A 23,103-nucleotide genomic window follows, 5' to 3' on the forward strand; every position below is an offset into this window, starting at 1 on the left:
TTTGTTTCCAAAGCATGGGCCACTGTCACGGAGGAGATGGCCGCACGCTGGCTCAGAGGGTGCGGTATTTCCAAAGCACTGTTACGGTTCTGAGCACAGCAAGCTGCATGCCAGCATCACCGACATTGGCGCTATGGCACCAGAACAACGTGAGGGCTTGCAGAGATAGTGCCTAGGCCTAGTCTCTGGATCCGACTCAGAAGACTCTTCTGATGGCTCCGACAACGATTAGAGCGAATTTTTATTTATTTATTTACATACCTACATCGCCCATTGGGCATTATAGTGGGGGGGGACAGATAATCGATATAAAATAGAAGATTGCACTCTTAAAAGGTAGGAGAGAAAAAGATCAATTGTAACAGAACATACAAGGCTTAAATTTCAGGGCCATACACTTCAAACCATGACTTCAATACTTAGCATGCATGTGGTACATTCTGAGGGTGCACATAACAACATAGCGCTAGAGAACTTAGTTTCGCCCAGTGCACGGAAGATGCAGTTCAGGTCACAAGATGCATTCAGTAACACAGCACACTGTCTAGCATTGCATAGCGTTAGCAGCAATAGAAGTTTTAAGTGGCGAGTACATTCTTATCTACTAGTGGAATCTTGGAAAACTGTGGGGAACGTTGCGTCAGAAGCAACTTGAATTACTTCAGTGGGAAGCAGGTTCCATTCGCGTATTGAATGGGTTTGAAAGGAATTCTGGTAGGTGTTGTGCGCGCACATGTTTCTTTTATCTGAAGTGGGTGATCGCGACGCCTGGATATGTATGTTGGTGGTTGCAGATATGCCTCTTTGTGTAGTGGTGTGCAATTAAAAACCATATCTCAAAAAAAAAAAAGAGAGGCGAAAAACAACTCGGCGCACTGAAAGATCTTCCAAGCATAGGTGCTGTTTTAATTCTGTGACTCTGCTTGGGAATGAGCAAATGCCGGTTATGAATCGGGCAGCATGTTTCTGTATCGCTTCTAGACTGCCGACAAGAATTTGCGTATGCGGATCCCCCACAACAGATGCGTATTCGAGAATCGGTTGGACGTTGCTGAGGTAAAGTGTTCTCTTGACATCTAGTGGCGCATGCCTAAAGTTTCGTTTAATGAAATTAAGTACTCGCCCTGCTTTCAAAGTGATGCTTTGTACGTGACGATTCCATGTCAGATCAGCTGAAAACGTGGCACCTAAGCATTTTGGTTCACTTGTTTCTGATAATGGGGAGCCGTTAAAGTAATACTGTGTACAGATTGGTTTTTGTTTACGGGTAAAACAAATATACTTACATTTGGAGAAGTTCAGGGACATCAGCCACCTGTCGCACCAGGAAGAACTTTTATTCAGGTCCATTTGCAATGCTACTTGGTCAGAATCGCTATTAATTTCTCTGTTAAGGACGCAATCGTCTGCATATAGCCGAATTTTTGAAGTGACTCCTCTGCCAATGTCATTTATATAAATAAGAAATAAAAGAGGACCTAAAACCGAACCCTGCGGTACGCCAGAAGATACACATGCATACTCCGAGTCTGTGCCATTAATCACTACTTTCTGTGAGCAACCGGTCAAGTAATTTTTGAGCCAATGAAGAATTTTCTCTGGTAACCTAAGAAGTGAAATTTTATGAAGTAAGAGAACATGGGGCACTTTGTCGAATGCTTTCTGGAAAGCCAATAGTATGCAGCCTGTTTGTAAACTTTAATCAAATGATCAAATTTACCCACGACATATTTATGTCGTGGGTAAATTCTACTAACTGAGGCATGAGTGATCAGCTCTAAACCCGTGTTGATAAGAAACTGTTGTTTTGAAGGTGGCTAAAGACGTTACTGTAAATTATGTGCTCGAGGGTTTTGCAACACACAGATGTTAGAGATATAGGTCTATAATTCATGACACTGTCACGGGGCCCACTTTTATGAGTCGGAACAATGTTGCCCATCTTACCATCAGGTAATTACCATCAGGTAATTCTGAGGTGTCAAGGGATTTGCGATGCAGTACTTCTAAATACCTTAAGATGATGTGCTCTAATAAGGCTTTTAGTTGCACCATCTTCTTTATTAAAAATGTGTTTCTCTCCAATGCACTGCATTATATTTTTTTCTTGCGAGTAGCATTTTTGTGCCACCATATTGAATTTCGGGGCAGTTCTGAACAAGCGCACCCTCCCCAAGATTCCCTGAATTATCTCTACGCCAAGGGAGTGGGAAGATACTTGCTCGGTATTTTATAGTAGTAATAATTAATCTTTCTGAACCAGTTCATGAACCGATTCAGGCTTGCTGACCGGTTCACGAACCGGTTTGGTGCTTGAGTTAAACCGGAATTGAACCGGAACAAAATCATTTCCCCTGAACCTGAACCTTAACTGAACCGATATTTTTTTCCAGTTCGACACACTGATTTATATATATGTTAGAAGACCGAATGAATACACTCGACGTGTCCCTGCCCCCTCCGGGAAATGAAAACACCTATGGCAGAGCATACCGCAAGGTTTTTCGTGCCTCTACACTTATACCAACTGGTCAAAATGAGCAGATTAGAAATGACCACGAGAACACTTCCCAATAAAGTGAAGCATTTTTGCCTCTCCTCCCGACTTTTCGGGCACGCTGTGGCGTTGCTTGCACACGCTGGGCTTCTTGCAACACCACCACATGGTGCTCCCCTCCGTGCACCCCCCTGGCCGCGTTGCTCCAAATTGTTCACTCAGGGTCAAGGACAAGGAAGATGGTGACAGTCGAGAAAAGTCGGGCCCCCACACGGGGCACCTTGAGTATTCATGGTGACGGTGAGCAGCGACACCGCGGACCCCGAGCTCCCAACATAAGCCGTGTCCAACCGTGGCGAGGTGTTTTTAAGGTGAAGGGTAGAAGCCGTAAACGGTGGCCGTCGGAGCCTTGGTCAAGCTCCGGCCGATGGGCTCCCTGCCTGTCTACCAGGCAGGGAGCTTCGGGACCTCTTTGACTACCAGGGTAAGGTCAAAGGAGAAAGTACCCCCGTCTCCCTGCTTTCCAATGTATCATATGGCATTTTCCAAACCCCCCCCCCCCAAACGTGATCGGCCCCCGAAAAGGGGCCGCACCGAAGTTTCCTTTCCTCCATTGCCGTCGTTAACCTTTCCTGAACCGAACCATTTTTCTCGATTTCTTGTGATGGAATCCCTCAATTCAACCCACCCTCTTGCATCTCAGTCAGTCTTCTTGATCGCCAAGTATCTTGAAGCCATAGTAGGAAAATCGTATAAATGCAAAAAACAAAGGTCTGGTGAACTCCTCATTGAAATAAATGACAAGCAGCAGTCTGCAAAGCTTCTAGCTCAGACTAGACTGGCTGATCTTGACATCCGGGTCACACCCCATCGGAGCCTCAACAGCTCGTAGGGTGTGATATCCGAGACAGACCTCCTGAACGAAACCGATGCGGATCTCCTTGCCGGCTTGAAGGATCAGGGCGTCACTGCCGTGAGACGCATCACTATCCGTAGAGACGACAAGGAGATTCCCACCAAGCACATCATCTTGACCTTTGACCGCGCAGTTCTCCCACAACATATATATGCAGGTTTTCTCCGGTGCTCAATACGTCCGTACATCCTGAACCCTCGGCGCTGTTTTAAGTGCCAGCGGTTCGGGCACGGTACAAACTCTTGCCGTGGCCGAACGACGTGTGCGAAATGCGCGGCGCACGATCATGCTAGTGACAACTGCCAATCCGATACCCTCACTTGTGTAAACTGCGGGGGACCGCATGCAGCGTACTCCCGCAAGTGCGAAAAGTTCCAACTCGAAAAAAAGATAATCAACATCAAGGTAACCGAGAACATCACCTTCCTGGAGGCGAGAAAGAGGTTCGCCTCTTTCCCTCTGGGGAGGTACGCTGACGCGGCTCGCCGGGGGGCGGAGCGGCGTCTGGTGTCGACAGGGACCCAGTTCAGCGAGTCTGACCTGGTCCCGCCCCCGCCCCCCGCTGGGTTGCCTCACGCAGCCCAACCCGGCACCACGCCGCTTGCTGAGGCAGCAGCGGTTGTGGTGCAAACCACTCCTGTCGGGACCGGTGCCGCTCCCGCCTCTGTCTCCCGTCCTCCAGTGCGTTGGAGGGTACCGAGGTGATGGACACCACGGGCCCCGCACCGGCTCCCACCGCCACCGCACCGCCTGTGCCACCTCTGGCGCCCCCGACGGTGGCGGCTCAAACGAAGGGCTCCCGAAGGGGGGCCAAGTCCGGGGGGCCAGGTCCGTCGGGCACCCCTCGGACATCCGACGACGAGATGGATGTTGGGCCGTTCCTGCCTGCAACGCAGCGCAAGGAGCGGCCACCGACTTCCAAGCCTGCAGAAAGGCCCAAAAAGCCCAATCCAAGAGTAACAGCCCCGAAAGACGACACATGAACACACACGAACACACACATTCCAGTCATTCTTAAATTTAAATAATGGGAACAGAAAATATCATCCAATGGAACTGCAGAGGCCTCCTTAAAAATCTTGACGATGTGTATGAGATTCTGCATGCCAGTCAGCCAAGTATTATGTGTCTCCAGGAAACCCACCTCAACTCTAAACAAACAAATTTCTTAAATAGGTACATGGTATTCAGAAAGGACAGGGTTGGCTGCACCCACTCTTCAGGAGGTGTGGCCATTATCGCCCGGAAAGCATGCCACCCTGTCACTTTAAACACTGTCCTCGAGGCTGTAGCGATCCGTACCATAATATTTAATAGGTTGATAACGGTATGCTCCATTTACATCTCTCCTGATTTTGCACTTCTGAGCTCTGATTTCGAGGCACTGGTTGACCAGCTGCCCGAACCATACATACTAACAGGCGACCTTAATGCGCACAACTCTCTTTGGGGCTCCACCAGAACGGATGCCCGAGGTCGCCTGATAGAGAAGTTCCTTACATCCTCCGGAGCATGCCTTTTCAACAAAAAACAGCCTACATACCATAACTTAAGACACAATACATACTCGCATCTTGACTTGGCTATTGGTTCCGCAGTTCTCTTTCCATGTCTTGATTGGGGTGTGGGCACAGACCCATATGGTAGTGACCATTTCCCCACTTCATTAACGTATATAGGTATAGGCCCGAGCAGTCCATCTTCCTATAAAAGGTTTAATGAATCACAAGCAAACTGGAGCACATTCACACAAACATCTCAACTACACCACACATCCATAAAACACCTACACGTGGAGGAAGCCGCCCAACTCGTCACGGCGCACATCCTCGACGCCGCCGAAAAGTCCATTCCCCAGGCCTCCAGTGGGTCCCGCTGCCCAAGGAGGCCCTGGTGGAACGAGGACTGCAGGCGGGCACGAGAGGCCCAGAACAAGGCGTGGGGTGTCCTTCGCCGGTACCCCACGTCAGACAACCTCATTTCTTTTAAACGGGCAAAGGCTTTTGGGAAGCGAGTGCGTCGTGAGGCGAAAAGGGAGAGTTGGCGCACCTTCCTCACTTCCATCAATTCATACACTGATACACACAAAGTCTGGACACGAATACGAAAACTAAAAGGACAACAGACACACAGCCTGCCCCTGGTTAGTACAACAGGGGACACACTGGAAGACCAGGCTAACACACTTGCACAACACTTCGAACACGTGTCCAGTTCAGCACACTACACAAACACTTTCATGAAACACAAAACATCTGTGGAAAAGAAGTCCCTGCGTGATAACAACAAGTCACACACTTCTTACAATTCTTGTTTTTCAATTCATGAGCTGAAGGTTGCTCTGAGCACATGTAAGACGTCAGCTCCAGGTGCAGACAAAATCACATACACCATGATACAACACCTACACCCAGACACTCTTGAAACACTCTTACACCTATACAATAAAATATGGCTTTTGGGGCACATTCCTCGCTCTTGGAGGGAGGCCATAGTAGTGGCTGTCCTAAAGGAAGGGAAGGACCCTTCCTCTCCTACCAGTTATCGCCCCATTGCCCTGACAAGCTGCCTGTGTAAGCTCTTCGAGAAGATGATAAACAGGAGACTTGTGTACTTCTTAGAGTACAATGGTCTTCTCGAGAGCTGCCAGGCGGGCTTCAGGGCGGGGCGATCTACCAACGATCAACTCGTTGCGTTAGAGTCTTATATCAAAGATGCTTTCCTCCACAAGCAGTACTGCATGACGGTCTTCTTTGATCTTGAAAAGGCGTACGATACTGCTTGGCGGTACGGCATCCTTAGCGACTTGAAGTCCTTTGGCATGTCGGGTAACATGATGAACACGCTTTCCAGTTACCTGTCTGAAAGAACGTTTCGCGTGCGAGTTGGAACTGCACTTTCTAGGGTTCATGTGCAGGAAAACGGCGTGCCGCAATGTGGAGTTTTAAGTTGCACCCTTTTTATTGTAAAAATGAATTCTCTTCGTAAGGCGCTACCACCATCGATTTCCTCCTCCATTTATGTAGACGACGTTCAATTATCCTTTAAGTCTTGTAACCTGTCTGTCTGCGAGCGCCAAGTCCAGCTTGGTGTTAACAAGCTAGCTGGTTGGGCAGACAGCAACGGTTTTAAATTTAATCCGGGGAAGTGCACTTGTGTCTTGTTTTCCAAGAGGCGTGGCATCCGGCCGGATCCAGACATTCAACTCCACGGTGTCTCTATTCCTGTCAAAAAGGAACACAAGTTTTTAGGTATAATCTTTGACGAAAAGCTCACATTCATCCCACACATAAAACAACTAAAACATAAATGCTTAAAAACAATGAATATCCTGAAGGTTCTCTCACACATCTCTTTTGGTGCTGACAAGCAGCTCCTGTTGCGTGTTTTTACCAGCTTGATAGGCTCACGATTGGACTATGGCAGCGTTGTCTATGGGTCAGCCACTAAAACATCCCTCAGAATGCTGGACCCTGTGCTTCATCTAGGGCTCCGCTTGTCCTGTGGCGCCTTTCGGACTAGTCCAGTCGAAAGTCTGTATGTAGAGTGCAACGAATGGAGCCTAGAACGTCAGCGAGCCTACACAGACCTGCTTTATGCTTTTAAAATCTCATCAATGCCTCACCATCCTTTTACATCAGTTTTTTATGATACATCCATCTCTCAACTTCTTACTAATCGTCCATCAGCCTCTGATCCCTTCGCTTTCAGGGTAAGAGAAGAAGCGTCGCAACTTGATGTCATGTTCTCAGACACCATCAAAACCTCCGCTACTGAACTTCTAGTACCGTGGCAGCTTCGCCCGATATCATGTGATATATCTTTTATAAGTGTCGAGAAAAACAGAGTGCTTAGAAGCGCGATCGTGCAACATTTCTTGTCCTTGCAGCACAAATATAAGTGTGCTGAATTTTACACGGATGCTTCAAAAACTGCCACAACTGTTTCCTGTGCTGCGCATGGTGGCACCTTTAATGTCTGTAGAACTATGAATAGAAATACAAGCATCTTTACGGCAGAGGCCTATGGCATACTTCTTGTAGTTCAACATATTGTTCTAAGTCGAATTCCGAAATCTGTAATTTATACTGATTCTTTAAGTTTTGTGCGTACATTATCCTCACAGAAGTCTAAAAACCATGTAGTCAATGCTCTCATTAGTACTCTTATGTCTGTGTATGCGTTAAACCTTGAGGTGACCGTGTGCTGGGTGCCAGGGCACTCTGGAATTCCATCCAGGTAATGAGACCGCAGACCGAATGGCGGCCGCCGCTGCCCTTACAACTACCGTTGACATAACAACAATACCCTACACCGATGCGAAACCACACATCAGACAACACCTTCGCACAACATGGCAAGCGCACTGGAATCAACAGACTGACAACAAACTACACTATATCTAAACTATATCTGGTCTGTAGCAGAAGTTACGACCACTTGAAGTTTGGGCCTGGAAGGCAAAACCGGTTTTTCTGGTTGCCATCTTCCAGGCCCAAACTTCAAATGGTCGTAACTTCTGCTACAGACCAGATAGAATGATAATGTTAGTCTTATTGCACTCTTTGATTTGTGCGCAGTTCACTGGTTCCCTGTTTAGCTGCATCCCTCCAGCAGTTTTTTTACAAAGGCTGTCATAAAATTGAATATAAAAATCCAAATAAATTTGAATATAATCATTTTACTCAAAAACAAGCTTGATATCTACAATCAGAATGAGAAACTACGTGTGCCCCCCAATTTTCATCATCATAACTGCAAAAATAAACTTTTTTGGTTTAAGACCAGTGAGCCCCCTTAAAAAAAGAAGTATTGTAGCCACTAGTATCCTCGGCCGTAGCCAAGCAAAGCGCAAGTGGCTGGCCGCCATTTTGAATAGGCTCGCTTAGTGCGGCGTACTGCCGCGCTGTGCGAGCCTATTCAAAATGGCGGCATGCCTATTCAAAATGGCGGCCTGTACAAGTCTGCTGGCTTGGTGCCGCGATGTTCGGAGCGGTGTCGTTTCAGTGCCGCCTTTTTTTTTTTTAACCTAAAGTGTGCTGGCGGCCGAGAGCTTCGTCGAACCTCTAGGCAAGGCAGCAACTCGGCAGTGCCGGCACTGATAATAGAAATGTCCGCGTCGGTGGGTCTTGAGCCAAGCCTGGGGTAACTCTCGAAAAGCTTGACCGAAAAGCTTGGCTTTCAGCTGCCTATTCGGGAGCATCGAATAATTCGAAAATATCGAATACCTGCATTCGGATCGAAGCGAATAACGAATAGAGAGCTATTCGATCGAATATTCGACAATACCGAATATTCGCCCATCCCTAATGTTAAGTTTTTAAACCTTATCTCATATCACGCATAATCAAATCTGGCCCTATACACCAGCCATCACCATTACCTTTAATTGATTTTACTATGTCCGATTTACATGTTTTTATACCTACCTTTTTGTGGTAATCACTTCGCTTCATTATATAACTTCTTCTCTGGCGCTCTTTGCCCTCGGTGGCCTCGCGCCATGAAACACCAACCATCATCATCATCATGAGAAAAGTCGGGCTCGACTCGCTCTGAATGCTTTGGGATGTGCTCTGAAATGTCAAAAAAAAAAAAAAAAATCAAAGGGAAACAGCAGAGAAAAATGTCAGCTTACATTATCTATTCTTTGCAGGCAAGGCATCATTGGCTGTCAAACAGAACCTGAAAAAGCTACAGAACGTGTGATCTTTCAGCTAAAACAAACAGTCGTTCAACGTTCAGCGTCCCTATAAGGTGACAGCTTCAAGTGAAGTGCCCCATTGTGCGAAAGACTGGAGTGGTTGTCCGGTACATGGGAATTGTCCACCACGCTACCTCAGCTCGTTCCCAGGGGTAGAACAAGAGTTGGGTTAGTTGCAGCGCTGACGTCGTATCGCATGCACGAGTAGGGCCGGTGCATGCCAGCCACGGAGAATTCTTGATTTTGGGGAAGCTGTGGTGTAAAGTGTCGGAGTAATTTGCACCATGCTTGTCGGAGTAATTGGCACAAAAAAACGAAGAAACAAAAGCGAAGAAAGAAGCACAAACACGGTGTTAAAATAAAGAAGTCTTTGATAAGTGTTGCTAGGAGACGCCATAATGCTTTCACCTTTCAAGGCATGTGGGAGAGTTCAGTGCCCTGAGGAATTTTATTTGCCATAGCCTTAACACATGAATAGATGACCATGAAGTGAGTTGTTGTTATAACCCCTGTGTTGTTATACGTGGTGGGATTAGAATTGGACTGCAGTCTATTGCGAGTTTGCTACCACAAAGTATCAGCTGTCCGCAACTTGTTACTTGTTTTGTGGCCTGCCTGAGATCAGAGACTTTTCATGCACAGCTGTGATATTTGTGAGACATGACATCATCTTGTAACTTTGCTTTCAACATTACAAACGGCGATAGCAGTCAGCCCACCGTATTCGGCACATATCCTTACTTGGGGTGAAAATGAGAAATAAACGTGTTTAAAACCTTTTCCCGCGACAATATCGTAGTTCTCATAGAAAGTGCATGAAATATTTTACAGACGTATAAAAGTTATTGTAATATCTTGTACTTCTTAACTGTGGCTTGAAGTTGTATAAAAAGCTGCAACTACAGTGCCTTATCGCACTCTTGGTAGTAGTTACAAGTGAAAATATTTATGTAGAATTACATGTTCTGTTTCATCAGAACTGCAGTAATTGCTTATTAATATTGGGAATTTTTGTGCTAATGGAAATAAAACTCCCCTATTTTCGTATTTTACTGCAAGATATGGGGTAGCCATAAGGCAAAGCTTGTCTATGGAAAAGGGATGTACCTGGGGACTAGGGATTGGCTTAGAAATGTTCTAAGCCACTAAAATAAGTGAGTAATATAGTTGGAAAATGAGTAATATAGTTGGAAAATGTTCTGTCTCTACACACAGGTTGAAGACGAAGATGACGACTCGATCCTGGCCAGCCGGGAATTGATCACCTCAGAGGTATCGGACACGGGTAACAGTGCCTTCAGGACTCCAAACAAGTGAATAAGAGCTGAAAGGCAATAAATTATTTTTTTCATCAGCAGCACTGTGCCAGACAGTCATTCTGCCTTAATGCATAAAAAGGGAGAAGTCAATCGGCTGATTCAGTTGTAATGCAAAGAACATTTCCTGGCTCACTCCTGCGAACCCCTGCACCTTGTGTAAACTTAGTGACGCTGACTAGCGACACCGTGAACCCCGAACCCTTCATTGAAGTTGTAATGGACTGTGATGATAGGCTGAAAGTTGAAGGGCAGGGACCGCAAATGGTGGTTGTTGGCACCTTCGTTGCACAAATGTTGGACTGGCAGGACCCTCACCGCAGGTATCCACCTCTGCAGGCCATTGACCCCCGCTGTGAATTCTGCTCTCCACATGGCCTCAACGAATGGTCTGAAGGAGTGCTGCACCCTGTGCACCTTAACGTAGCATTCACATGAAGTTTTAAGTTTGGGATTGGTTGGGCTGATTCATCACTGTCTGCCGTGCATGAGACTGTACAGCACTTGCTGTGCATCTGCCCTTCATTTGCCTCTGTGCGAAAAACTGGAGCTGGCTCCCTGTCTTGTGTGCAGCGTGGAAACAGGCTAGAACTGTGTCATTTTCTTGAACCCTGGGGCAACAGTGATGATAGATTCTTAGGTACTAAAACTTTGCTTCACTTCATGTGGGACTCTGATCTAAAAAAGATTCTAAAGTTCTTAAGCAGTGCAAGGGACTTTTTTTTTTCTTGTATTGGTGTTTGTCCCTCTCTCTGCGCCGTTTTCCTTACTTTTTGAGTTAGCATTTACCTTTACAGTTTCCTCTTCAAATTTTGTTTCTCTCGGAACTTTTCTTGTAGCATTTCCTCGTTACGTATCTTATTTTCAATGTTTTTCGCTTGTCCTCTCACTGCTGTACTCGCAATGACCTACATTTACCCCACATCACTGTAGTCATCCCCATCTGACAAGCCCTGCTGCTGGCAGGGCTGACCTTGTCAGTTCTCATTAAATAGCACTGTCTCTAACCCTGATGGCCCCAATGGATCAGCTTTGGGATGTCACTGTCCTGGAGGGGACCTTACCCTCCATTTGAACGGTGACTTCGGTAAGACTTCAGTAAATTCTTCTGGTGCCACCGTTGAAATGGAGGGCACGACCACCTCTCCAACATTATATAGAAAACCAACTGCAATACCTGCACTTCAAAAGTGGTCATTCACAGCATTGTAGGATGAGTATTACATATCCCCGGGCCCATAGATATCGTATAAGTTGCTCTAATACTACCAATGACCTTGATCGCACCTCCCCACAGCTCAGAAATGCCCTGATCTATCAATACCACTGGCGTTTGCACGCTTATGGTCACTAGATCCAATGGGTCATTAGATCCAACGAGTCAAGAGATCCAGCCGAGTCACTAGATCCAACGCGTCAATTGATCCAATGAGTCAAGAGATCCAGCCGAGTCACTAGATCCAACGCGTCAATTGATCCAATGAGTCAAGAGATCCATCCGAGTCCCTAGATCCAACGTGTCACTAGATCCAGCGAGCCATTACATCCAAAGCGCATGCTTGTATTTCTCGGGATTGGGTGGTCGTTGTGTTCATCGATTTGTTTTTGTTTACTAGCATCCACGAATAACCGGTTGATGAACTACTTGCACTCTCTAAATGCTTAAGTTTGAACGAAAGAACGATTTGACTGCAAGATTTTTTCACCATTGAAGTGGTACTGATTTTGTACAACTAATTCGTTTCAGTCGTTACCGCTGCTATTCAAAGAACATTTACAAAAAAGGTAGTTAAATGAAAGAGGATTGAGGAATGATCCTAAATAAATCACTACAATTTCAATCGTTTAAAAAATATGTGGATTCATAATTATGCGTAAATATTACAATAAGAGAATAGACCATGTTTTTAGAAAAATAAATCTTTGAGACACTGCCCAAAGACAAATCAATACAACGCGACTGAGGAACCCTCTTTAGTATGCAATTACTGGAGAAATCGTTTTGAAGAAATTGAGTGCACTTATGATTATGCCGGGGTAAAGAAAATATTAATAACATGAAAAAAATCTGTAATTGATTGCAACTTTTCACTGTTTTTTTCCTATCATTAATTCCTGGATCACCTGCTTGTACCGAAATCGACCAGCACTGGAATGTGCGGGTGCTTAACTGTGTGTGTAATCGTATGTTCATGCACAGAAAAGGCCTTGTAAAAATACCCCCAAAACGAATGTGTTACTCTTTTTTTTTTTTTCTCCAAATTTTGGATTCTGAGTCGCGATGGACGTTCGCCTTAAGGGTCAGCCACCTGTCCCTCCCCGAATTTCTCTCGGCACATGGGAACGGGAAAGGGGTGTGCGTGGCGCCGGCTTCCGCGGGAGCTCGCCTAGACCTGTTGGACTTGGATCGGGCCACCGCTACCATTCGTGTCGCTTAAATTAATACGCGCTGCAGCGTCCGCTAGCCAAGGCAACCCATTCAGGAGCTCAATGCACAGTTTTCCAAGAACGCGCCGAAGCGGACGACGTGGGCGACCGAGGGATAAGAGACGCGAGGGTGAGGGAGAAAAATCCTTTCCCGCGAGTGGACGAATATTTAAAGGGACACTGAAGTGATTTGTAAACAACGCGGGATTACGAGCGCAAATTGTAGTCCGGAGTCCCTAGGCCCTGTTTCGACCACTCTGAGCGCGTTTACGCGAATTTATTTAGTAGAAAAATCAATTCGAAAATGCTGTCCTCCTCTCTGCACTCTCGCCCATTTTCTTTGGCGTTTTCGTGTGACGTCAGCAGGAGAGGAGCTGGCAATTGGCTGCGCTACTGCACGGCTCGCCGACCTTCCACGATCGAGTCAGTCGGCCCAACGTTTAGTCCGCCGGCCGCCAACGGGTCATGGCAATTCGCTCGATCAGTTGAAACTAAGCCACAACACGTTTGTGAATGGAAGAATGTGCCTTTCTTTACTTCGTTAGTTTGTACTCTGTATCTAGCTCCAAGTCAAGGTCGCTCAAGCGCTGCACAAGCGCACATGCGACGCTTCGCTGACTGGTACGCCAGTAGGAAAATATAAGGCCTCTGGAAGGGGTAGAAGAGTCAGCGAAGTCAATATAGGTACTAAGGAAATAAAATCAACTGATATTTTTACCGTACAGCGTAAACTAGGGTGCGGGAAGCACTTTTTTGCGCTGGGCGAACAAGCACAGCGGTCAGCAGCAGGACTACGCATTTGCGAACGCTTTTCCGTCTAAGAAATGCAATTGCTAGACGTGAGCTATTGTGGAAACTCGGGGGACGCTTACTGCACGAGCGCAATACAACAAATAGTCACCTAAGCTGCTTGAAATACTAAAACTAAATAAAAGTGTAAACTGGTTATACATTATATACCTTATATTTCCCATTTCTACAGCGCTCTCGCCCGTGGCCGTGTGGTCTGAAGCGCTAGGTATGTCATCTCAAATGTTTTGCCCGTCACAAGTTCGAATCCCCGCGGTTGTACCCGCGGGGATTCGAACTTTTTTTTTTTTTTATATATAAGGTAACTTTTTCGTTTTTCGCCGATGTCTTCTATACTGAGTTCACCTTTTTTGGGGGGCCGCAACGTTCACTGCTCCATGAACTAGTCCGCAGAACTCGCGCAGCCTGGCACGCTAGCGAGTTCTCGTTGGCGTGATGTTGCCATAAGCACCAACTGCTTGCGGGCAGTGGGCACAGGCCAGAATCAACAGACCCTTGGCCTGGTGCGAACACGCTTTTTACGATACAGGCATGAGTGAGGCAAGCTCCAAATATGGGGGAAAAGCGCGTGCATTTGTGCGTCTGCGGGGACGCGGGGGGCGTTCATGCACTGCGTAGGCCTCGGCTAGTGAATGCTACGATTCCAAGCCGTCCTGGCAGGCTTATCTTATGCATTTTACAGCCGACAACATGGCAGAAGCGCGGTACTACGATTACTGGGATATTGAGAATGCCCATCCAACAACGCCATCGCATGTCAAACATGTTGTTTTACAGAACCGAAACCGAAACTTGTTTGATTGCTAACCTTGGGCATCGTCCAATCACGGTGCCCCCTCCTCCCAACGTCACAGCTTAGTTGGCGCGGCCGCCACAAACTGCGCATGGTAGTTTTTCTTCTTTCGCGCTTTGTAAAATAATTACCGATTTGTCAACCGGATAAACGATGAAAAGTGTGCTAATTTGAGCCAGTCTACGCAGTGCAAGCAAAAACGGGAGCTTGACAAATTCACTTCAGTGTCCCTTTAAGTATTCCGGTATTTTTGTGTACGGTGCTCTGCACTATCGGATTCGCCGAACAGGGATTTGTTCCCAGGTCGTCAATACGGATGCTTTCCCCTGTTTTACTGTCTTGCACAAATGAAAATATGATAAATTTTGTTGTCGTACTGCAAACTTCGTCATTTCTAAAGAGAAAGCGCAAAACCACCCCGGAAAGCGCAAAGCCACCCCAACCTCCAGTTGGCGTGCAAGACGGAATATCAACGAACAATCACTCTGTTATTATTGATTCCTCCCCAGCTTTCCTACTGAAAAATATAACTGGACGGGAACCTAGTTAATTCACAAGAAAAAGTGATATTTCGCACTGACCAAGCAGTGGACTTGGATATGAAAATCCGAATAGTTTGCGTGTCATTAAATATCAAAAGTTTCTACTCACTTCAAAGGGATACTTCAAAAGCCATGGAGCCTTGGGGAAAAAAGTTGTAAGCTTGAAAATGTGCACAAAGCAAGCTTTTGCCCCATCATTGGCTGTGCGAAAAGTCATTGCACTGCGCTCAATAACTTTATAGTAATCACACCTGGAAAAATTGCGGTATGCCGGAAAGCTGCACCTGGTCTTCCTTAATTCAACTATTTGTTATACCCCATTTTTTGTGAGGAGGTGGCAATGAAATTATTTTTTTACAGTGCAGCTGTAAGTCACTCGCTCGTGTGCATTTCTACTTTGCCCTGTTATGTCAGCAGGATCGTTCAGCAGATTACGTTTTGCGACAAAGCCCCAACTTATTCGGGAAACTGCTGTAGCTTTAAATCCAGTGTAGACATCTCAGGTACAATTATGGTGCCGCCTGACAGATCTTTCATCACGGCGAGTTCATTTACTTGTCGTAAGTCTGACTTCTGAGGCGGCTACTTGATCGTGGGGAGTTTTAGCTTAGGCGATATCACGGGGAATTTACCAGTCGCAGTTTTGATAGAACGAACATAAAGCCGCTGCTCCCAAGACATTCCATTAGCGCATCGAAAACAACGTAAAACAGGCAACCTCATGTTTGTTTGTTAGAATAAAACTGCAGCCATTTCAAATTTGATTACTACATATATTGAACTGAGAAATAGCTTAAATCGCAAATAACAATCGTATTTTGTTCCTTGGGCTCGTTCGAACTACGTCCGGTCAGTACACTCGCAAACAAGATAAAATCTATTCTCGATAGTTACAAGAAGCCTAATTAGAATTTTCGGTTAACTTGAAGTGATGTTCTATAGCTGGTCTCGGCAATTATAAGTGCAATTCAATGGAAAACTTGCCCGATAATTCGAAGCCAAAACTAATTATGTCGGTTAATTGGAAGATGTTTTGAATAAAAACATACATGTGGTGATCATTTCTCAATTAAATTCAAATTTTTAGGCGCCAAAACACCACCGTGCACCCTGTTATGTGGGCACCTATAGTTCATATCACAAGCTAGCTGCAGCACTGTGGAGGCTACATTGTTATCAATAGTGCGCCCACTGAGGGCGCCTAATCCGCCGTGAAGGGGTTCCTGAAAGGACACTCCCTTCTCCCCTCTCGGCAAGTGGCACCGCACGGCCCCGGCGCCTTTTGTCGCTTCCTTCACGGTGAGTTAGGCGCCCTGAGGGGGACAACAATGTAGCCTCCACGGTGCTGCAGCTAGCTTGTGATATGAACTATAGGCAACTCTGGCCGCGCGCAGCCAGTTCCGTTGAAACTCGCGCCAACGTACACATCCATACGTTCTTTGTACATTCTTTGCTGCACACAACTCCGTGTAAGCAGATTGCGTGCTGTACACTTCAGGCTTCAACTTTGTCGTGCGCTTGAATTGGCGAGAAAAGTCGAGGTTGCGAGCAAAATCAAGAAGGAAGACGTGTAGCATACTTATGGCAATGCTTTCATGGTTGATTGATTGATTGATTGTTTCATTGATTGATTGATTGATTGATTGATTGATTGTTAGGTTTAACGCGCCGACACTTCGCAGGCGATGAGGCGCGCCGTAGTTGAGTGCTCTGGAATAAATTAGACCACATGTAAATCTTTAACGCGCGCCGAAATCTCGAACACCGGCGTTTTCGCTTCCATCGGAAAAGCGGCCGCAGCCGCGAATCGAACCCGCGTCCTTGGACTCGGCAGCACAACGCCTTGGCCACTGAGCCACCATGGTGGGATTCTGTTTATTTGAAAGCTGTGTTATACCCCTGTCACACGGGCACTTTCAATCGCGATTGAAGTGAATCGCGATCGAGTTTTCGAGCGCGCTCGACGTACTGCCGCTGCTAGAGTGTACTAGAGTGTACACTCTAGTACACTCTAGTACTAGAGTGTACTAGAGTGTACTGCTAGAGTGTACTAGAACTTCTAGTACACTCTACCGCTGCTACACGGCACGTTTCAATCGCGATTGAGAAGTTGCTCGGGTTGCGCTCGTGTTCGCCAGATGGCGCTAACCATGTACTTGCGGCCGGCGTCTGGTAACTTCGCGCGGTCGTAGGTATACGTAACTATGTAAATATTACCTCACGCTTATTTGGGTCAAGTTATTTGACACAATTTGTGGCGTTAGTTGAAGTTGTCACATTCTGTGCCATTACTGAGCGGGGACGAGAGTATCGCCGCTTTCGTTCGATCGCGCTTGGAAGCCTCGATCGCGCTTGAGAAATCAGGATTGAGTTCGAGCGGGATCGAGCTCGATCGCGATTGAAACTGCCGTGTAGCAGGTGCCCGATCCGGAGTGAGCTCGATCCGGATCGACTCAATCGCGATTGAAAGTGCGCGTGTGCTTGCGGTCCTCATGGAGTTCGTATTAATTTGAGTCAACTGTATTGCTAAATTGCAATTCAAAGCACTTTTTTAATTCCTTTCGTAACATCATTTTCATTAGTATCTGACAGCTTCGCTGTCTGACAGCTGAGCAGGACTGAGGGTCAGTGTTTATACGAAGCTTTCGCATTTTGCTACCAACTGTGCGCATCGCAGCTGAAGTTGTTCATTTTGGCTTTCTGCGTTTTTAAAACGAAGCTTCCGAAAGGGTCAAATATCCCACCAAATATTCAACGAATAAACAGTCGTTTTTGGCAATGCCGCATAACCATCCCCTGGCCTAAAATAACGCAGAATTGTGAACAAGAACATTTGTAATAAATAGGTTTGAATCAAAAGGTCCGATGGCCGCGTGCGGTTCGGGGACAGCGTGTTTGAAGCCCCTGCTTCAGAGAAATAGATCAGGAGTCCGGCGGACCAGGAACAGCTAGCGGGCCTCGGGCCACGGTTGGGGTCAAGAAGACGACGTAGGCCACGTCTGAAGTCTGCATGCAGACTTTACTGCAGGATCAATGCATGTTTTTTCCAATGCAATCGGAGATGCCGAAAAAAAAAGAATAAAACGTCATCGAGGAATGGTTCTCAACAATTAGACGAAAAATTGTTTCAAGGAAGTCGAGTGCATTTATATGAGGCTGTGTCTATATGCCGTCCGACGGTATTATAAGCCCTCCACTAAAGCGACACCCACAGGCGTTGTTTTGATGAAAAACGCCCCGTAAGGCTGTAGTGCCTAGAATATACTAGGCACTGTAGTTTGGCACTGCTTCGGCTTCCACTAAAGTAACCTAATGTAAACGAATCTAACACAAACTAACGAACAGAAAAAAGTTAGGACACCGAAAACTAACCTAAGCTGTGAAAATTATAATTATATCTGAAAATGCAAAAAAAAAAAAAAGAGAGAAAACCGGCAACGACTCTTGGGTTTTATTCGCCCCGAGCGCGAACACAGTCGGCCCCTGGCGGCGGCGGGACGAACCGCTCCTAGTGTGGATGGCGCTCTCGCGTCGTCTGCTTTTTCACGTTGCGTACGGCGCAAGACGCGTGCTGCACACGACAAAACAACCAATATGTGTGCTCGTTTGGCAGTAAGCAATGACATAGTTACCTCTGCTTGCGCATTTCCTCTAGAAACACGATAATCAGCGGTCGTTGCGGGTTAATGCGCTGGTTTAATTCCACGAAACATCTTCGCCCTGGTCACCGCTTGAGTGTGAAACGTGTTATAAACATTGCTTCCACACATTGCACTTTTCTTATTGTTGAGTGCAGTCGTCTGCCGTTTCGGGAACTTCGAAGGGTGCTTTTTGAAGGTGGCGTGGTGATTATTTAAAGGATAAAAGTTTAGTACGCGAAACGGGTAAGAAGCGACAAGGCCTGTGCATACGCGGGCAAATTCCACACCCTTGTAAAATTGCGCTGTGTCCTTATAGAAAGAAGAAACAAACAAAAACATTTACACTGCACACGACCCGTGCGCTATCGCCCATACATTACCAGACACGTATTTTACACCCGCAAGCGCCTGTGTGATCGTGTCCTTCTCGTACCTTTTCTAAAATAAATACCATTTTTGGACAGTCGTTTATACTGAGGAGGAGGAATAAACATTTATTCAACTGTATCGAGTTGCTATTTAAAATACGTTTCTATGGCTGCGCAAGAGTATTTAGGGGGATTCTTCGGTAAAATTAAGCAGTTGTGAGTTTGCGCCTGTCATGTGGCATTTCGTGTGTCATGTTCATATATATCATTTTCAAATCCGACATGAATCACCTTGTCCAGAAACGTGTCTCACTCAGCATAACCAAATGCCTAATATGGTCACGTCTTAACCTCTTAAGGTGGACCTAAGTTTAAAGAAAGAGGAGAAAACGCGTAATATAATGCACGTTGTTGCCCACATGTGTGAGGGGTGTGTGCCATGACTCGCTGTTTTTTTTTAATTTTTCCCACAATGCTTGCTTTCAATACAATTTTGAAAAAGGCGAGCCACAATTCCTGGACAATCCCGGGCCAAAGGGGGTTAATCAGTTTTAAAAATACGTACTGCTTTTTCAGCGCTACAGAACACGACGCCTAGTGTAGTTTCGATTGTAAGTAATACTGATAACCATATAGTTTGGCTTTTCGCGTTACATGCGCTCTCTTCTCGCTGCTCTTGCAACGTTGGCAGGACCGCCTCCCCCCCCCCCCCCCTCTTCCCGAAAAAAAACTAAATGCACAGAATTTCATTTTTTAACCAATCCTCAAGAATTAAATGCCAAGACAAAGGCGATATTCAGTGTACAAAACAAAGTAGTTACCGGGAACCCGTTGCGCTGATTCGCAACGAGAAATAAGAAGGAAATGTTTTACTACATCTGCAACAGCACAACTTCATTTATTGCCATCTTTAGGGTTCGTAAGCGACCTTATACGCAAAAATGCAAACACATCTCGCTGTTGCAGGCACCTGTTAGATTTTAAAAGGAACGCAAATGGTCAACAGAGCCGCCGTAACAGAAACTTGGTCCCGGAAGCTTGGTTTGCACACTGTAAACCTGCTTGTCACTTTGCGAAAATCTAGCTAAACATGAGATGTTGCTTGTACTGCGTGCGTTGACAATTCAATTCGCAAGTTCACTTGCGACGAAAGCCGTAAATAAGTGATCCGAAACCGTTATTCATCAAACCTTCCTTCAGAGTCGTAAAAATTTCATTTAGAAGACCCGTTAGAGCGGTTACATTTATATCCCTGCGCTGATCAAAATTCAGTAATTTTATGTTGCCTTTCGAACACACAAAAATGTCGTAAGCTCTTAGAAAGAATGTCGTGGGAGATAGGTGATGTTACCATTTCAGGGCATCCCACAAATGCAAGAATGCGTCATGCTGCCAGTGAAAGCCAATGAGATTGCCGTTGTAAACTGAATTTCAGAGATCGATGCTTCGTGATTTGTTTCTATTTATGCCTTTATTGAAGGCTCAAAGCCGTAGTCTGGAAAGATCGAGCTTGCTACGAGCCACAGTGTACAAGTTCATTGTCACAATTACGGCCATTCTGATATTCCCGATGAGTCGTCGCTTTTTTTGGCGTAGTAATGAAAACTGACTGCCGCTTCCATGCTATACAATGAACGTTGAGGAACCGAACTACAGCATACCACTCTTGTTTGCACCTTTCGTGCGCACATACCGCGGGAAAAAGGCACGAAGCGCGCCCACAGTGTGTATTCTTACGGGCCGCTCAGCGGAGCATCCACACTAGCAGCGCGACGCTGTCGCCACCTACATGTCGAGCTCGCGGCGAATAAGGTAAAATGGACCTTTCCATCACCGGTCCTCCAAGCGGCTGCCACGGCGAGCTAAAATTAACAGGAAGGCGCCCCCCCCTCCCCAAAGCCAGGCTTTCGGAGAACCTGTGCACAAAATATCCCCGTCCCGCAGTCCCCCCGTCACGTGTACCTTTCACATGAACGTCACGGTAGCAGGCCCACTTTCCCGTGACTAATCTGCAGTGGTCGCCGCACCCCTTTTTCCTATTTTTTTACATTTCCCTTACTCCCTGACTGATAGCCGAGTGCTCGCAGCGTGGTTAGTCTCCAAAGTCTTTGCCCCTTTCTTTTGAAAGTGTTGTGTGCACTTACGAACTCACCACGAGCTGTGGAAAAAGAATAAATAAAGACGTGCAGCGCTAGAAAGCATACCCGCTACCCAAGCAGTAAGCTGAGGGGCGCCCTTTTGTTCATTTTATAAAGCAGGAAGGGTAGGCGGTGGGGGAAAAGAGGTTTCTGTCCTAACTACCCTCCTCTCCCTCCCACCCCACCGAGTCATTAGATCCAACGAGTCATAAAATCCAAAGGGTCGGTGCATCCATCCGAGTCACTAGATCCAACGCGTCACTAGATCCAACGCATCACTAGATCCACCGAGTCAGTAGATCCACGAACGGGTGTAATGACTCGTTGGATCTACTGACGCGTTGGATCTAGTGGCTCGGAATCGCGTTTGCAGGGGAGGGGGATGAGGGGGCCACCCCCCGCTCCCGCTTTTCTTTAACCGGGTGGGTGAGGAAGCGTAATGGACAAGGCCACTAATCCTGCTTATAATCAAATAATGACTACCGATAATTATGTTTGTGTCGCAAGCTATGCGCCAGCAATCCTGACCAAATGCGACTTTGATGTATGCTCTCACCATGGTGTTCACCATTTTGCAACTTCAGTGGGGGGGGGAAATGAACAAAACAACAGGAAAATTAACATGAAGTACAGAATTATCCCACAGTTCTAATTTTATTTGAAATAAATTATTGTTTTGGTTATTTTTATTTTTTACTTTTTCATTCTTTCATGTTCCCTCTTCCCTCACGCCACTGGCCATAAGTATTTGGCAGTAGTGATTGAAGCCTGTCAACAGGGCATCTAACCTATAATTGTGAGGAAATTTTAAATCGAATAAAACCCAGAGATGAAAACCTCAAATTAACGAGATCCTTTATAGGCATTTCGATATTATACAACAAAGCAGCCACCTATCTTCAGTTTCCGCAATATTTTCCCGAGTGGTTTCTAGAAAAAAATTGAGAGGCGGTTTGGCTGCGCCATCCATGGAGTATCGGGCGAAAGTATCATACATTCCTGCTTACAAAGCGTTGTCCAGTACCTCAAAGTGGGTACATAACACTTTAGTGGGGTTCATAGCACACACATGGGATTCAGAGCACACAGATATCTTTTGGTTGACCCTGTTTCTGCTTGCACTCGAAGTAAGGATGTAATGACTGCCGCATGCCCCAGCACGCATCAAGCTTATACTGTCGAGCAATACACGGGTACGTGCTACCGTGTGGGTATAACTTTGTGAGACTAACAGCAGCAACTATCGAGTATGTTGTGCTGCTAAGCCCAAGGATGCGGGTCCCGGCTGCCGCGGCTGCTTTTCTGATGGAGGCGGAAAGCCAAGATGCCCATGTGTTCGATATTTCGGCACACTTTAAAGATCCCCAGGTGATCCAAATTAATCCAGAGCCCTCCATTTTGGCATGCCTCATCGCCTGTGTAGCGTCGGCACGTTAAACCTCATGCATAATCAATCAAGTCAACGATCAAACTGTCGCATATGTGTTGGCTTCGGCCTAATGCTTCACTTCGTGTTCTTATGGCGTCAGCCAGTACCCATAGCTTGGGTATGTATCACTTTGCGCGACTAACAGCAGCAACTGTCGAGTATGTTTTGGCTTAGGCCTAAAGTTTTGCTTCAAGTTCTTATGGCATCAGCCGGTACCCATAGCTTGAAGTACAGTTAGTGCTTTTCCCTACGAGTACCAGTTGACGACGTAAGACTTCAAAGTGCGACGTTAGGCCTAACGTCACATGCTCAGGCTTAACGTTAGGTAACCTTCAAGTTAAGCCTTACGAGGTACCAACTTCAAGAAGCATCATGCTCAATGCATGTTGAGCTGCGGGCATCAGTTGACGACATGGGACCTCGAAGAGTAACGTTACGCCTGATGTAATGCTGTCACATGCTCGGGTCGCCTCTGCGTCTGCTGCGCAACGGCCTTTGCGCAGTCGAGTCATAAACAGGAAA

General features: G+C 46.3%; 1 protein-coding gene across 6 annotated transcripts in view; it reads left to right on the forward strand.

Moving 5' to 3' along the window:
* The window catches only part of LOC144146646 (uncharacterized), a 62,305-nt gene extending 51,831 nt beyond the window's left edge, over positions 1–10,474 (forward strand). For 3 of the 6 annotated variants that reach the window (XR_013317687.1, XM_077678591.1, XM_077678596.1), the window contains one exon: positions 10,333–10,474. Coding sequence is in view for 3 of the 6 variants with exons in the window: in XM_077678596.1 (XP_077534722.1) it covers positions 10,333–10,434 (102 nt within the window). In the remaining 3 variants the exon portion in view is untranslated. Of the gene's footprint in view, positions 1–9,069; positions 9,286–10,332 lie in introns of all 6 variants that reach the window. The other 3 variants (XR_013317690.1, XM_077678588.1, XR_013317688.1) reach the window with 2 other exon arrangements.
* The last annotated feature ends 12,629 nt before the right edge of the window (positions 10,475–23,103 follow it).

This window comes from Haemaphysalis longicornis, unplaced genomic scaffold (genome assembly GCF_048455015.1).
Source record: "Haemaphysalis longicornis isolate Haplotype H1 unplaced genomic scaffold, Haemaphysalis longicornis Haplotype H1 scaffold_1, whole genome shotgun sequence".
In the NCBI taxonomy this organism is placed as follows: domain Eukaryota; kingdom Metazoa; phylum Arthropoda; class Arachnida; order Ixodida; family Ixodidae; genus Haemaphysalis; species Haemaphysalis longicornis.